The sequence below is a fragment of the Dipodomys ordii genome, unplaced genomic scaffold (genome assembly GCF_000151885.1).
Source record: "Dipodomys ordii isolate 6190 unplaced genomic scaffold, Dord_2.0 Scaffold124, whole genome shotgun sequence".
NCBI lineage: Eukaryota > Metazoa > Chordata > Mammalia > Rodentia > Heteromyidae > Dipodomys > Dipodomys ordii.
The window spans coordinates 2970218-2987877 of record NW_012267340.1 but is presented as its reverse complement, the minus strand read 5'-3'; the positions used below and the strand labels follow the sequence as shown (position 1 = coordinate 2987877).

At 40.9% G+C, this 17660-nt stretch overlaps 1 protein-coding gene across 1 annotated transcript in view; it reads right to left on the bottom strand.

Moving 5' to 3' along the window:
• Atr (ATR serine/threonine kinase) overlaps window positions 1-17660 on the bottom strand; it is a 69639-nt gene that overhangs the window by 34904 nt on the left and 17075 nt on the right. The window contains exons 16-25 of the mRNA XM_013029885.1: window positions 15879-16064; window positions 13378-13470; window positions 12863-12993; window positions 9935-10078; window positions 7713-7806; window positions 6609-6734; window positions 4225-4431; window positions 2547-2660; window positions 1600-1715; window positions 813-933 (exon numbers count right to left, since the gene is read on the bottom strand). Of these exons, the coding sequence (XP_012885339.1) occupies window positions 813-933; window positions 1600-1715; window positions 2547-2660; window positions 4225-4431; window positions 6609-6734; window positions 7713-7806; window positions 9935-10078; window positions 12863-12993; window positions 13378-13470; window positions 15879-16064 (1332 nt within the window). The remainder of the gene's footprint in view (window positions 1-812; window positions 934-1599; window positions 1716-2546; window positions 2661-4224; window positions 4432-6608; window positions 6735-7712; window positions 7807-9934; window positions 10079-12862; window positions 12994-13377; window positions 13471-15878; window positions 16065-17660) is intronic.

Here is a 17660-nt window from a genome sequence, read left to right as displayed (position 1 = left end):
GGGGGGTAGGGGGGCGGAGGACTGGGTGGGGGGATGGGGGGAGGATGGGAAGGGATGGGAAGGGGAAACAAAGGAGGAGGCTACAATGCTTGCCCATGTAATTGTAACCTCTCTGTACACTATTTTTAAAAAAGAAGAAAAACATCAGAAATATACCTTTATTTTACCATGAAATTCTCTTTCAAAAGTATGGTTAAAGGACATCCTATCTTATTGCATAATAACTTTATATTAAGAAACAGTTTCTGACATAGCATCCACATACTTTTAAACAGGATTATTTCCAATGTAAAAGTACAGACATAGTGTACTAGACCTTGTACAATTAATTAATTCTATGATAATTTACATGATAAAATAATTCTCTTTCCACCTAGAAGTTTACTATCATTAGTAACAACAAACTATTTTTCTCCACTGGTAAACATTTACTTCCAATCTCTGCCATTACCAGCTGAATTTGTGTGTGTGTGTGTGTGCGCGCGCCTGTACTCAGGCTTGGAGTCAGGACCTGGCTGATGTCCTTTAGCTTATCCCTCAAGGCTAGTACTCATCCACTTGAGCCAAAGCTCCACTTCTGAAAAGCTTTTTGGTGGTTAATTGGAAATGAGCGTCTCACACTTTCCCACCTGGGCTGGCTTCGAACCAGGATACTCAGATCTCAGCCTCCTGAGTAGCTAGCATTACAGGAGTGAGCCACCAGCACCTGGTTAATTGGTAGAAATATTTTAATTCCTATGCATTCAGATAGATGCTCTTGTTTCCTTTCAAGTTTCTGTTCGGTTAACACATTCTGAAGAGGTGTCTCTTACCTTTGTGATAAGATAACCTGCCCAAGACGCCGACCAGTCTGCAAAGTTATTACCTAATTTACTTAAGTAAATTGGCTTCTTTACTTCAGACCAATCTGTTGACTTCTGAGAACTCTTATACCTGTAATTTTGAAAATTTGTTTATTAAGTAGTACATATATATGGTTCCATTTAAAAATCTGTAAAGAAAGCAGAAGAAATTGTAGTAATTTCTTCATTGTACCCTAGTATTGCATTTATTGCAACCTAATTCTAGACAACATTTTTCCATGTTCTCTTTTTCCCTTAATGCTGGTAGTGGGGCTTGAACTTAGGACCTAGCTTTTCCCCCAAGGCTAGTACTCTTCCACTTGGGTCACAGCTCTACTTCTGGCTTTTTGGTGGTTAATTAGAGGTTAGAGTCTCATGGGCTTTCCTGTCCAGGCTGGCTTGGATCATAGCCTTCTGAATAGTTAGAATTATGTTATGAGCCATTAGCAGCTTTAAAAAAAAAATCATCGGGCGCTGGTGGCTCACGCCTGTCATCCTAGCTACTCAGGAGGCTGAGATCTGAGGATCTCGGTTCAAAGACAGCTGGGGCAGGAAAGTCCATGAGACTCTTTATCTCCAATAAACCATCAGAAAACTGGAAGTGGCTCTGTAGCTCAAGTAGTAGAGCGCTATCCTTGAGCTGAAGAGCTAAGGGACAGCGCCCAGGCCCAGAGTTCAAGCCCCATGACCAACCAAAAAAAAAAAAAAAAAGAAAGCTAAAGACCATTTTGTGAACAGTTGAAAATGAGATCCATACCGGGTATTGAGATGAGGTTCTAGTATTTCCCGAACATGCTCAGGAAACATCTTCCATAATTGGTTGCCTCGGCTGTGGTTCTGCATCTCTCTGCAGTCATAAATAGAAAGCAGTTCCTACAAACACACATTTTACATTTGTTAGTGAGGCTGATAACATTTTACATCAATCAACACTCTATGTATTATAGTTATGAAAATACACGGAAAAAGAAACAATTTAAAAACTTCAAAAGGCTTTGAGCTTCTTTAGGACCTTGTTTCAATGCCTTAAATCTTTAGATTAACTTACTTGGGGCTTACAAAGTATTTGAATGTGACATCAGCTTATACATTCAAATATAAGATTATGAATAATTTGGTGCTGGGTGCCAGTGGCCAGTAATCCTAGCTAGTTAGGAGGCTAAGATCTGAGGTTAGCAATTTGAGGACAGCCCAGGAAGGAGTCTTTGAGACTCTTCAGTTAACCCTCAAAAAGCCAAAGTACCAGCCAACAGTGAAAAAAAACGAATGATGGTATCTAGGTCACGGTACTGGCACACCAAACAAAAGATCATTTTAAAGTAATTATAATAATATAATAATGCCAGGTACCAGTGGCTCATGCTTGTAATCTTAGCTATTCAGGAGGCTGAGAGCCAAGGATCACAGGTCAAAGTCAGCCTGAATAGGAAAGTCTATGAGAGTTACCTCCAATGAACCACTAGAAAAGCAGAAATGGAGCTGTGGCTCAAAGTGGTAGAGTACTACTAGCCTTGAACACAAAAGCTCAGGGACAGTGCCCAGGTTCTAAGTTCAAGCCCCATGACTGACCAAAATACCAAAAAACAAAATAATAATATGTACTCCTTAAAATGTTTAACATGAATTTGAATAACTTTGAAGTATTTCACAAGTACAGAACTTACCACTTTCTTCCAGAGTTCTACTACATCTAAGCACCCTTACCTGAATAGCATAAGCTGCTGAATCTTGGACTCGGCTGTTATCTGCATATGCAAGGTAAGCTCTTGTCAGTTCCATCAATAATCCATAGGCAAAGTTTAAATCTTCTACTCCAGTCTTAATGAAAATAAGAAAAAAGTTCAATGATAATTGGCATATATATTTTGTTGTTGTTGGTGGTGGTGGTGGTGTGTGCATGTGTGTGTGCGTGTACATGCGCATGCCATTTCTGGAGCTTGAGTTCAGGGCCTTCAAACTATCCCTGAGCTTTTTTGCTCAAGGCTAGGTAAGAGTCTTACAGACTTTCTTGCCTGGGCTCACTTTGAACCACGATCCTCAGATCTCAGCCTCCGAGCAGCAAGGATGAATCACCAGTGTGAATCACCAGCACCTGGCCAAGTTTTTAAGGGACACTATGTTTGCATAGTGAATTGAACCCAGAAAAAGGAAAGGAAAGGGGTGAGGCTGAAACTAAGTGGATAATGGTTAAAAGATAACCCACTGCCTAGCAGCCAAAATCAAAATCTTCAAAGGCTCTTTTTAAAGTATAGTAAAGCTGCTCAACCTTTTGAGTAGCGAGGACAATAGGCACTGTTTGCTTTGTGACTGTAAAAGAACAAGTTGTATACATGCATGCATTTTCTGGAGACCAAGAGTCACGTGAGAGATGAATGATTCCAACATACCCTCCACTTGGAGACTGAAAATGTATACTGACTAAAGTTCTACTGGAAGGGGTATGGAAGTAGCAAGGTGGTAGAGCACTTGCTTAGCATGGGTAAGAAAGGTCCTGCATTTCAGGGCCTTGGTTTGATCATAGCAGAAAAAAAAAAAAAAAAAGAAAAATCTTATTTAATTTCACTTTACATGGATTTCTCAAAGTTACTTGACCATAAAACCTTTTTAATACTCATAATACCCTGAAAATCCAGTTTCCCATGGAAACATTAGCAGTAGTTTTTCAACAGTTTTGTTTAGATTCTTAATTAGGCTTTGGATATTATCTTATTAGATTATGCCAGGTGCCAGTGGCTCATGCCTAAAATACTGGCTGTGAGCTGAGAATTGTGGTGCAAAGCCAGCCTGGAAAGACAAATCCTTGAGACTCTTACCTGTAACTTATCAGCAAAAAGCTAAAAGTGGAGGCGTGGTTCATGTGGTAGAGTGCCAGCCTTTAGTGGAAAGACAAAGTTGAGCAAGAGCACAAAGCCCAGAGCTCATGTTTCAATACTAGCATCCCCTCCCACCCCCACCCCCCCAAAAAGATTAGAAAGCTTACTTGCAATGATACAGTACCCTAGATTGAGCTCAACCTTTATTGCTTTTGGCTAAAGGAGTCCATAAGAGGACGAAAAAATAAACTGAGAAGTTACCTGAACCTTCTGACTTAGATCAAGTAGTCACTAAAAACAAGTTGAATAATAATTGTTTTTCATCCTAGTACTAGAGACTGAACTCGTAGCTGTCAGTCAAGCGTTTTCCCCCTGGAGCCAGTCTACTTGAACTTAGCTTGTTTTTCAGCTGGGACCAGGACAGCATGCCTTCCATCCCCACCTCTGAACTGGCTAGGACTACAGGCATGCACCCCCACCTCCAGCTCCTGAATAGCTCTGTACAAGTGGAGTATACAAATCTCTGTGGACTGAGAAATCTTCTTGTCATCCCAAATGACCATACTTACCACAAATGTAAAATCTTTTCCTTGGGTTTCAGTTGTTGAAAAATCTAATCGACCTGGATCTATTGCCCCCAATTCCCCTAGACATTCACCACAGAGCAAGCGAGCTTGAGAGTTGGCATCCTGACAACCTTTCAAAAGCACAGTCACCAGCTGGGAGATAACAGGCTCGACTGTTTCACTATTCGTCGCATATTTGATCAGTTTTTCCTAAAATATAAATAGGAAGAAAATTAATATGTAACCAGTACAAATGAATATATTTTTCTAAAGAAGAAAGCTTAAAAATATTAAGGAATAGCTCTTGCTCTTCTTTTCTAGCTCTCTGCTCTCTCTCCCTTTTCTAGCTCTTTTCTCTCTCTTTCCTCTTTCCTTTCCCAGCCACGTGGAGTGCCAACCTTGCCTGGTCCCAGCAGGTCTACCTGGATACTACGTGAGTGCTACTGTTCTTACCCATCTCTCTGCTCTTTTCTAGCTCTTTCCTCTCTTTCCCAGCTCTCTCTCTCATTCCCAGGCCTTTCCCAGCCGCGTGGAGTGCCAACCTTGCCTGGTCTCAGCAGGTCTACTGAATAAACCTACCCCTTACCTGAAAAAAAAAAAAAAAATTAAGGAATAGTGACCGAATTTCCTCTATCTGCAATCTATTCCATTAGTTTTTTTTTTTTTTTTGGGTCCGGTTGTGGGGCCTGAACTCTGGGCCTAGGCGCTGTCCCTCAGCTCTTCAGCTCAAGGCTAGCACTCTACCACTTGAGTCACAGCGCCACTTCCAGCTTTTTTCTTTTTGCTTATGTGGTGCTGAGGAATCGAACCCAGGGCCTTGAGCATGCAAGGCAAGTGCTCTACCACTGAGCCACCTTCCCAGCCCCTTCCATTAGCTTTTGATTCATTTACACAAGATAGCTTACAGTAAGTTCTGCTAAACAGTTAATATTACATCAGTATATAAAAATGAGTCTGAGTTTCGTGAGTTTAGGCAGTGGGATAGCACACGTATAAACAAATAATTAAAATAACATATGATAAGTATAATAACATGCATTGAGATAGCAAAGAAGCAATAAAGATGAGAAAGAACTAACTAGATTTATGGTGATTGAATATTTTAATTATTTTATGTATTTTTAATTTATTTTTTTGTTGGTCATAGGGTTTAAACTCTGTGTATGGGTGCTGTCCCTGAGCTCTTCAGCTCAAAGTAAGCGGTCTACCACTTGAGCCACAGCGCCACTTCCAATTCTCTAGTGGTTAATTGGAGATAAGAGTCTCACAAACTTTCCTGCCCAGACTGGCTTTGAACCTTGATCCTCAGATCTCAACCTCCTGAGAAGGTAGGATGACAGGTGTGAACCACCAGCACCTGGCTGTGATAGAATATTTTAAATACATGCCCATGTAATTGTAACCCCTCTGTACAGTATTTTCACAATAAAAAGTAAAAAAAGAACATTTTAAATACAAATTTTCACACCAGAAAGATAAGGATTATCTATATTGCCAAGAAGAATTATAAATTTCACTGGTCCTTTGAGAGAATAATTTAAAAATTCAACTCCAAGCCAGGCATCGGTGGGTCGCACCTGTCATCCTAGCTACTCAGCAGGCTGAGATCTGAGGATCATGGTCCAAAGCCAGTCTGGGCAGAAAAGTCCCTCTAAAACTCTTATCTCCAATTAACCACTCAAAAACTAGAAATAGCACTGCGGCTCAGGGACAGTACCCAGGCCCTAAGTTCAAGCCCCAAAACAGACCAAAAAAAAAAAAAAAAGATTCAATTCCATTAAAACTAAAAGTTTGTTCTACATGAGAAATGGCAAAATTGTTGATGTTTTATATGAGAGAGATAAACTGCTGATATACAAACATATAAATCTCTATTTAGGAAAATGCAGTGACCTGAAAAATAACCACAAAATCATAACCTTCCAAAACAACAAAAATCATGCAAATCTCTGGGGTTCAGGCTAAAAGGCAATTCATAGATTACTAATTTTTGGTCAGATCTGATAATCTAGGTAAAACAAAGATTACTCCTTTTATTGAATATGTTGAGTCTCAAACAAAAATGCCTGTCACTTTTTCTTGAACCCTTCACCCTTCCTTTGCTTTTAGTTATGTTATCATAGCATTCCTGATTTTTTTCCCCAGTCCTGGGGCTTGAATTCACTGTCCCTGTGCCCGGCTGTAGCTAGTTATTTGCAAGTATTAATTCACTGAAGATCTTAGTTGTGGTGAGGAAGAATACTTTGCACAAGGCTAACATTCTACAATTTGAGCCACAGTGCCACTTCTGGCTTTTTTGTTTATGCAGTATTGAGGAATGGAACCCAGGGATTCATGCATGTTAGGCAAGCACTCTACCACTGAGCCACATTCCCTGCCCAGCATACCTGATTCTTATACAAGGTTTCTTTCAAGCTTGTAAGAGCGTGAATGCGAACATCTACATTTTCGTGTTGAACTGCTTTCATGGACAGCTGGAGTGATGTTTGAAGATCAGTACTCTCAGAGGTCTCCTGCAGAATAAGCACAGAAAGACATGCCTTATCCATTTTCCTACTCACATCTCAAGGCCTAAGTAGTGAGCACTTTCTCCTTTAATAAAATTACATTAAAAAAAAAGTAACAGTTCCATCTCTTCCAAAGTATATGCCATTATAATTTTCAGGGAAAAAAATTCTGTTCTAGAATATTTCTACTTCAAGAAAGATTTTAACTTGGGTACTAGTGGCCCATGCTTATAATCCTAGCTGCTCAGGAGACAGATCTGAGGATCACAGTTCAAAGCCAGCCTGGGCATGAAAGCATATGAGATTCTTATTCTCTAATTAATTACCAAAAAGCCAGAAGGGCGCACACACGCACACATTTTATTCCAACTAAATAAAAATTTACTTATATAAAACAAATGCTTCCTCATAAGAAATAGAAGCTTCTCCTTAACAGAGGACTTGAACCAGATCTATGAACTATGTAAATAATTACAGTCTTTTCTTTTACTCCTTAATATATCTCATTTGATGCCCAGAAACCACCATTGGTATTTTCCTAATTTCATAGCACTCACTAGATTTCAAGATGTCTGAGCTATGTATTATTTTCCTTCTAAAACTCAGATACATTTAGAGCAGACATGTATGACCCCATGATTTGTGGCACAAAACTAGAATCTTTCTTCTTTCAGGGCATATAGCTTGAGTAGTTTCTTCTTCGGAGAACTCTTAAGTACAATTTGCTGAGGTGGGTAGTAAAAGCACAAGAACTGTATTCTTTCTTCTATGATCTCTCTAATGCTAATATATATTTCATCAGATAATCAAGTTTTCCTCTCAAGACATGGATTCTTATAGCATTATCTAGTCACTAGAAACTCGCCATAAGAACAGGATTATGTGAATCCTGGATATAATTCTAAAGGATCTTTATTCAATGTATCGGGAATCAGAAAATTCTAGACCTAAGATCTTCTAAACCTTAAATAAAAAATGTAATACCTTTCTGTATTCCTGGAGAACTGCTTTTATCTTCTGTAATTCAGGATGATCAGGTAAAAAGTATATTTCATGAAGAAAATCTTGCACAGCATCCCTAATAAATAGTTGAAAGGGAATGTAGTCAAGAAGACAATAATATATTTTAAAAAAAAGGTAGGGGTTGGGAAGGTGGCTCAGTGGTAGAGTGCTTGTATCTCATGCATGAGGCCCTGGGTTCGATTCCTCAGCACCACATAAGCAAGAAAAAAAAAGCAGGAAGTGGCACTGTGGCTTAAGTAGAGGGCGCTCACCTTGAGCTGAAGAGCTGAGGGACAGCGCCCAGGCCTGAGTTCAGGCCCCACGACCACCACCACCACCACCAACAACAACAACAAAAAAAGGTTGAAACTAAGCTCAATTTAAACACAACTCAAAGTGCTAAGTAATACTTTTATCAATATGCAAAGTATTCTTCCTCACCACAACTAAGATCTTCAGTGAATTAATACTTGCAAATAACTAGCTACAGCCGGGCACTAGTGGCTTATGCCTATAAGCCTAGCTACTCAGGAGGTTGAGATCTGAGGATCTCAGTTCAAAGCAATTTCCAAGTAGAAAAGTCTGTGAGACTTATTTTGAATAAACTTCTCAGAAAAAAGCCAAAAGTGGCACTGTGGCTCAAGTTATAGAGTGCTATCCTTGAGCAGAGAGAACCTCAGAGACAGTACCCAGGCCCTCAGTGGAAGCACCAGGACTGGCACACACACACAAAAGGTCTACCAGCTTTCACTTTTGTACTCTGGAGAGCATGGAGTCACTACACCAGAAGTCTGGCCACTAATAAGCTCAGGACACATAGAGAGAGAGAGGCTCTGGCACTAAATGGACAAAGGAAGAAGCCCACCAGAGCGTACCTGTCAGCAGAATGTGGCTAGACCAGTGACCTTTTTTTGTTGTTGTTGGTCGTGGGGCTTGAACTCTAGCCCTAGGCACTGTCACCTGAAGTCTTCAGCTCAAGGGGAGTGCCACAGTGACACTTCCAGTTTTCTGGTGGTTCACTGTACGTGAGAATCTCACAGACTTGCCTGCCTGGGCTGGCTGTGAACTGCGATCCTCAGATCTCAGCCTCCTGAGTAGCTAGGCCTGAGCCACTGGCACTCAGCAACCAGTGACTTTTGAGACAACCAACAGACGAAAGGATCAGCTGAGCTCAGATCACATGGGCAACTTCTGAGCAAATAAAAATAGTCACTATTTTGGAGTGATTTATAATACAGCAACAGATGACCGAAGTCAACTCCCAAACAGAAATTTTTGTCTAACAACACAACAAAAGTTCATAGAGCAAATAAGCCTCATTGAGGCTACAATATTTAAATTGCTTACAATAATATTATAAATAGTCTTTCTGGCCAAACTGTAAGAATTTAGAATTCTAGATTTCATTAACACATGCAACAGTCTCATACACTTTTCTTCCTGGACTGAATTCAAATTGTGATCCTCAAATCTCAGCCTTCTGAGTAGCCAGTAAAAGCATGAACTACCAGTGCCCAGCTAGGAGATGATTTTATTTTATTTTAGTATTATTATTATTTTTTGGGTCCGTTCGTGGGGCCTGAATTCTGGGCCTGGGCACTGTCCATCAGCTCTTCACCTCAAGGCTAGCGCTCTACCACTTGAGCCACAGCGCCACTTCCGGCTTTTTTGTTTTTGCTTATGTGGTGCTGAGGAATCAAACCCAGGGTCTCGGGCATGCAAGGCAAGCACTCTACCACTGAGCCACCTTCCCAGCCCAGGAGATGATTTTAAAAGGCCATTCTAGCAAGAAAATGAAGCCCATAGAAGCTCACAATTGGTGACGAGTTTGAAGGTAAACACAATGACGAAGCAAAGGTTCCCAGTAAGGTATGGCAGAAAAACAAGTGAATATCTCATGCTGATCTCCCATCTGTCTTTTATTTTGAGAAGAAAGGTAAATTTAGCTTCAGACTTTTGAAATTGGCAAACTATAATTTTTCACTGCCCTTCTACTAGTTAATGATTTTAAACCAATGGAAGCAATACTACAAAAGAAGAGCATCCACTCAACATGTAATTGTGTGCCAGTCACTTCAGCTTATGGACAGATGATAAAGCTGAAAAAAAAAAAAGTGAATGGTTCCACATGACAAACAATTACAGTACTTTGTGACATAAACTGACAGTAGAAAAAGATGCAGTTTTTATTGCTATTACAATACCTGTTGTCAATGATAAGATAGTGAAAGATAGCTGCAGTTTCCTTAGGCTGGATGTGGATGAGAGGTAACAGAGCTACTATCACATGACTGAGAAGAGAGCCCAGGTAGGCGTGGTCTAAGCACCGAACAAAGCAGTCCCACGCTCTGTGTGGAAAATAAAAATAAAGTCCATTATTTGTAAAGGTGCAACAATCAGTTATTAGTCGAAGAAATGATGATATATACATACAACAGATTACAAATTGAAAATATGAACTAAAGATCAAAAGTGTATATACTCGGGCTGGGAAGGTGGCTCAGTGGTAGAGCGCTTGCCTTGCATGCTCAAGGCCCTGGGTTCGATTCCTCAGCACCACATAAGCAAAAAGAAAAAAGCCAGAAGTGGCGCTGTGGCTCAAGTGGTAGAGTGCTAGCTTTGAGCTGAAGAGCTGAGGGACAGCGCCCAGGCCCAGAGTTCCGGCCCCATGACTGGACCCAAAAAAAAATTAAAAAAAAAAAAAAGTGTATATACTCAAAGTGATATGTAAATTATAGAGTCAAAAAAGCAAAGTAGGTAGCAATCTTTTGCAACAGGATAAAACAAAACACGTGAGTGACTGTGTAAGCATTTGCTTATACAGATGATGTTTGATTAATGGGTTCAATTTAAAAAATATTTAATTTTCTGAAGGTACAAATGTGATAAATATTCATTACGAATTGCATTCTGAATCTTGATCTTTCCCCCGTCTAAGTAAATATTACCACTCTCTCTTGTGACCCTGGGTAGTGGCAGGAGGCCAGTTTTCAGTCAGTCATACAATCATGAAGATAAACTGACATGATACTTAATAGTCATCCACTGGATTGAGTAAGACACCCTGTCATGCTAGAAAACAGAATCTGTAAAAAATTGGGTCATATCAAAAGTTGCAGTACTAGCCGGGTGCTGGTAGCTCACACCTGTAATCCTAGCTTCTCCAGAAGTTGAGATCTGAGGATTGTGGTTCAAAGTCAACCCAGGCAGGAAAGTCCCTGACACTCTTATCTCCAATGAACCACCAGAAAACCGGAAGTGGTGCTGTGGCTTAAGCGGTAGAACACTTGCCCCACCACCAACAAAAAAAAAAAAAAGTTTCAGGGCTGGGAAGGTGGCTCAGTGGTAGAGTGCTTGCCTTGCATGCATGAGGCCCTGGGTTCGATTCCTCAGTACCACATAAGTAGAAAAAGCTGGAAGTGGCACTGTGGCTCAAGTGGTAGAGCGCTCGCCTTGAGTTGAAGAGCTGAAGGACAGCGCCCAGGCCCAGAGTCCAAGCCCCACGACCAACAAAAAAAAAAAAAAAAAAAAATTTTAGTGCCAAATTAAAGGGACCCCTACTGGCTAGATGAACAATAATATTGATAATAGTGATTAAAATTAATCAAATTTGTAAAACTTTGTGACTGAAATACTACCAAAAAAAGAAAATTTTAACTAGACATTACTACAGTAAAACTGCTATTTTCTGAAAATTGTTAAGTATAGTCACATATTTATCTTACCCATCTGGTATGAATAATGTTTCAGAATAACTTAAGTTTTTGTTTTGTTTGTTTTAAGAAGAATCCCACCTAACCAGGTGTTAGGACATACTTTCGTAATCCTAACACCAGAGAGGCTGAGGCAGGATGATGGAAAGTTCTAGGCCAGCTTAGGCTACATAGCAAGATCCTGTCTCAAAAAACTAAAAAGATAAAAGAAGAATCCCACCTAATAAACATAAAAGAAATAATGAAAATTAGAAATCACTATTTTATCACGTATAATGAGATTATAAATTCAGGCAATAACGTTATCAAAATATTAATTTTAAGCTAATATTTTAAATATTAAAATACTAAATATTAAAACATTAATAAATAATGTTAAAACATTGAAATGAGGCTGGAAAGGTGACTCAGTGGTAGAGCGCTTGCCTTGCATGCATGAGGCCCTGGGTTCGATTCCTCAGCACCACATAAGCAAAAAGAAAAAAACCGGAAGTGGCGCTGTGGCTCAAGTGGCAGAGCACTAGCCTTGAGCTGAAGAGCTGAGGGACAGTGCCCAGGCCCAGAGTTCAGGCCCCATGACTGGACCCCCTCCCCCCCAAAAAAAAAGAAAAAGAAAAAAAAACATTGAAATGAAAGATTAGTAACATCATTATAATAAAGGGATTCAGGCTACTAATTAGTCTTAGCATTACTAGATGTGGGCAATCAGTTATTATCTGTCTTTAATGCTTTGAAACAACAGAAACATCAAATCACAACTATAAAAAAAATTTTTTTTTAATTTTTTTTTTTGCCAGTCATGGGGCCTGAACTCTGGGCCTGGGCGCTGTCCCTCAGCTCTTCAGCTCAAGGCTAGAGCTCTACCACTGGAGCCACAGCGCCACTTCCGGCTTTTTCTGTTTATGTGGTGCTGAGGAATCGAACCCAGGGCCTCATGCTTGCAAGGCATGGACTCTACTGCTGAGCTACCTTCCCAGCCCCAACTGTAAAAAATTTTGTCATTAAAAATAAAAACACATGGGCTGGGAAGGTGGCTCAGTGGTAGAGTGCTTGCCTTGCATGCATGAGGCCCTGGGTTCTATTCCTCAGTACCCCATAAGCAGAAAAAGCCGGAAGTGGCGCTGTGGCCCAAGTGGTAGAGCACTAGCCTTGGGCAGAAGAGCTGAGGGACAGCGCCCGGGCCAAGTTCAGGCTGCACAATCACCAAAAAAAAAAAAAGGCCAGGTGTCGGTGGCTCTCACCTCTAATCCTAGCTACTCAGGAGGCTGAGATCTGAGGATCAAGGTTCAAAGCCAGCCCAGGGCAGGAAAGTCCATGAGACCCTTATCTCCAGTGTGGGACCATTTTCCCTCCTATGGCTAGGAACTCAAGGTTGTACTACTAGAAAATACATAAAAACAAACTTGAGCAGTCACTTACCTGCAACACAGTTCAGGAAAACTGTCCTTGAATCGAAGGCCAGTTCTCAGTGTGGTCATCATTTTCACCCTCACAGAACTGACATGTTTGGGTCCCATCAACTTCATCAGAGACATCAAACTGCTCAGGGCCTACAAAGTAGCAGTGCTTTCAGGTGAAGTTTATAAACCAGCTGCCTGCCTAGTGAGACAGCTCCACGGACAAGTGCTTCCCACCCAAACCCAAGGGTATCAGCTATCTACTAGCAGTATACAAAGTCTAGCTAAAATGTCCAGCTTATGAAGAACTTAAGTCTTGAATCATGATCCTCCTAATGTTGGCCTCCCAAGTACAGTTCCTATTTTTAAGACTCCTAAAAAGCTTACGCAAACTGGCTTCAGCAATATATAGGCATTATATTGGATTACTTATCTTCTGTGGATGCAGCTAGAAGCTACATTCTTGTAGCAGTCTCCTGCAGGTGCTGTATGAATTCTCTTCTAGTGCTCTCCAACTCAACAGTCTTGCTTACTTACCATTTTCTTATCTTCGATGCCAACACTAGAGCTCAGTAACTGCATATTAAAAAACGCCAAAATGCCTAGCAGCTTTGGTTGTAAATAATCAGCCTATGGGAAAAGAAAACATAACCATAAAGTTTTATACACATAATTTTTTTTTTTTTGGTGGAGGTGGGGCCTGGGTGCTGTCCCTGAGCTTTTACATTCAAGGCTAGTGCTCTATCATTTTAAGTGTTTCACTTCCTGCCTGGGCTGGCTTTGAACAGCAAGCCCCAGATCTCAGCCTCTTCAGTAGCTATGATTATAGGTATAAGCCACTGGCACTGGGCCAAATTTCTTTTAAAAATTTGTTTGTTTGTTTTCCATTACTACAGATTTAACCCAGGTCCTTACTTGCTAGACATGTGCTCTTACAATAAGCTTGGATTTCAGCCCATGATTTTTTTTTTTGTTTTTGCTAGTCTTGGGGCTTGAACTCAAGGCCTGGGCACTGACCCTGAGCTTCTTTTGCTCAAGGCTATAGCAGTCTACAACAAGCCACAGTGCCACTTCTGTTTTTTTTCTGTTCACGTGGTACTGAGGAATCGAACCCAGGGCTTCATGCATGCTAGGCCAGCACTCTACCACTAAGCCACATTCCCAGGCTCAGTCCATGATTTCTTTTTTTTTTTTTTTGTCGGTCGTAGGGCTTGAACTCTTGGCCTGGGTGCTGTCCCTCAGCTCTTCAGCTCAAGGCAAGCACTCTACCGCTTGAGCTACAATGCCATTTCTGGTTTTCTAGTAGTTTTTATTGGAGATAAGAGTCTCACCGACTTTCCTGCCCAGGCTGGCTTTGAACCGTGATCCTCAGATCTCAGCCTCCTGAGTAGCTAGGATTATAGGCGTGAGCCACCAGCGCCTGGCTAGTCCATGATTTCTTAAATTTACAATTATTTAATTGACATCATCTGTATTTCTACTTAAATTACATCAGAGTATAAGAACTGTACACATGATAAACTGTTTCTCCAAAAGTCTTAAGTTTTCATAGTGACTACTTTAAGAAATTAATCCCTCATCACCACAAAAAGAAGTAAACAAGCACTGCAATGAGAAAACCCTAAGCTTTCAGTCCATGGAAGGAGTTAGAGTAGGGCTCTGAGGATCTGATTCTCATCAGAATCCAGAGTAGAGACAAGAGGACTAGAGAGACAAGCCACTGTCCTCTAGAGCATCCAGCGCCACAGAGCACCTCATTAAGGAAAGGTGCTACCACAGCAGTGCTCTGCTATTAAGGCCAATGTCCAAGGTAGCGATGGTGAAAGGGCCAAGGATTGCAGGCATCATCAGTTTACAGGCTAGGCCTCCCTGCCATGCAACTGTGTTCTCCTTACAGGAACACTGCTCACTTTCTTCTAGTTGAAGAGGGAATAGGCTTTGCGTCAGTCAGACCCGGTTTGAGTCTCAGTTTTTTGGGTTTTTGGTGGTAGTAGTCAAGGACCTTGAACTCAGGGCCTGGATGTTGTCCCTGAGCTCTTTGGCTCTACCACTTTGAGCCACAACTCTACTTCTGGTTTTCTGGTGGTTCAGCGGATATAAAACTCTCACAGACTTTCCTGCCTGGGCTGGCTTTGAACTGTGATCTTCAGATCTTCAGTAGCTAGGATGACATGTGTGAGCCACCAGTGCCCAGCTTGTGTCTCCATTTTGACACCTTAGTTTGCTTTGTTAAGGATAGTGTACTTGGAAGAGGGCACAGGGTGCCAAGACACCTATAATGTAGTTCAAAAATAATGAGGAGCCGGGTGCCAGTGGCTCACGCCTGTAATCCTAGCTACTCAGGAGGCTGAGATCTGAGGAACGCGGTTCAAAGCCAGCCCAGGCAGGAAAGTCTGTGAGACTCTTATCTCCAATAAACCACTCAGAAAACCAGAAATGTTACTGTGGTAAAGTGGCAGAGTGCTAGCCTTGAGCTGAAGAGCTCAGGGACAGCACCCAGGCCCAGAGTTCAAGTCCCACGACTGACCCCCCCCCAAAAAAAAAATGAGGAAAAACTTGGAGAACAATGGAGGGGTGACATTGATCAAGAAGCACTATACCCATAAACTGACATGCTGAACTGAAATCAGTTGGTACAAACACTTAGGGGTACTAAAAAAGAAAACCTTCACTTTTCATTTGGTTGAAAAGATAAAGTCTCCAAAATCACTTGGAAATCCACATTTTTTTCAAAGCTACTATGATGGCAGTGTCTTCTGCAAGTCAAATCAACCTTTTTTTCCAAAGTAAAGATCCCAACTCTACTTTAACAGACAATCCAGGGAGTGGGAGTGAAGGATCACTTCCAAAAGGAAGTGTACTCTTTACCTGACTTACTCCCCTCATACATCACCTCTGTAATAATAATCACTTTTTTCTTGAAAAAAGGACAGTCTATCCACTGGGAAATAAATAAATGAAAGTTTCTTCAACGTCTAATGAGGTTCTAATAAAGGAATAAAGCACACAACAATGCCACCACCCACTAGTGTTCTCACCATGAGTTCCGGTGACATGGCGCCTCGCGGGCCCTGGTACGGGTCATCACTGGAGGCAAAGGAGGCAAGGATGGACAGACCGTTGAACACCTGCTGATAATGTTCTCCAATGCGCAGCAATAACTCATTGTGCAGGCCTTGGAAATCCTGTCTCAGCAGACTTCCCAGCTCAATTTCCGTTTCATTCTAACCCCAAAAGAGTAAAACAAAAGTTTTTTTTCATGTTGACACCCCGAAAATCAGTATATTGATTTCAACATGGGATTAGTAAATAGGAGCTCTAAGCAGGGCATGTGATTTACTGAGGGAACTGAAGAGAAGACCACTGGAAAATAATTCCAATCCTCTCCCTTCCACATAGTTCCACCATGGGTTATAGCAATGAAGAAAAGCGATCAGACTTTACTCTGAAATAGAACTTTGAAGAGCTCCAGTTTTATCTAAGGTCTCACTATATCATCAAACCCTGGCAGCAAATACAATGCAGAGTCCTCAAGCAGTTCTTCTGGATAGAACATTGGGGTTTAAATTCTAGCTCTGCCACTTATCATGTGTGCTGTGATCTGGAAAAGTCACCAATGTAATCTCTCTCTGCCTTAATTCCCTTTGCTGTAAACAAAAGCTAATGTAGCGTCAAGAATCCGTAACTAAAAATACTCCCATATCTGAAACCTGTCTGTGCACTGATAGGAGGGGGATGCCATGAGGCAAAATGGTGGTTCATGTCTTTAATCCCAGCTACTCAGGAGGTGGAGTGAAGATCATGAGTACTACATCAGCTTGGGGAAAGTTACCAAGACTTTGTTTGAAAGCAAAATTCTAAGGACAAGGATGGCTTGTGGCTCACCTGCAGTTTGCCTACCACCACAAAGCCACAAGTTCAATCCCTACTACCACACACAAAAAAAGAAAAGTTCATAAACACTGCATAAATTCTCTTCAGGCTCTGTGTTTAATAAGGGTATATAAAGAACATAAATAAATCCCATGTTTAGACTTTGGTCCTACTCTAAGATATCTCATTATGAATATGCAAATTTCCCAAAATTTTAAAACAATTTGAAATCTGGTCCCAAGCATTTTGGTGGGGGACAATCTGCAGTACCTACCTTTCTCTTATTGAGCACCCTTGAGGATTAAGTGAATTGATCCGTATAGCAATGTGGATTGAGCAGTTCCTAACATGTAATGTGCATTCCACAAATACTTATTATTATCATTCTACCTCTACATCACACAGATTTACTTTTTCAAGAGGAATAAATATTAGCAATATTCAATAATTCTCATGTGGAAAAATATCTGCAGCTGTCCTATTATGAAAAACGAAATATCAGAGAAAACAAGTCATATGTATATTTCTGCCAGTCTCATATTCCTCAAAGATACTTGTAATATGACACCAAAAAAAAAAAACAAACACAAGCTATAACAAATTAAAAAATGATTAAGAGAGCAGGCACAGGGGCTCATGAATAAATACCAGCTACTCAGGAGGCGAGGTCAGGAGGGTCAAGGTCCAAGGCCAGTGTGGGCAAAAGATGGTGAGACCTCCATCTCAACAAAAAAGCTTGGCATGAGGCTGGACAGGAAACGTAAGTAGGAGGATTGAAACCCTGAGCAAAAAGCCAAGACACTAAAATAACCAAAGCAAAAAGGATTGGGATGTGGCTCACAGGATAGAGTACTTGCCTAGCAGGAGCTTAAAAACCCAGTACTGTCAAACAAACCTTTTAAGCAAAAACAAACACCCAAATATATACTACCAAGAAACTGGGTAAA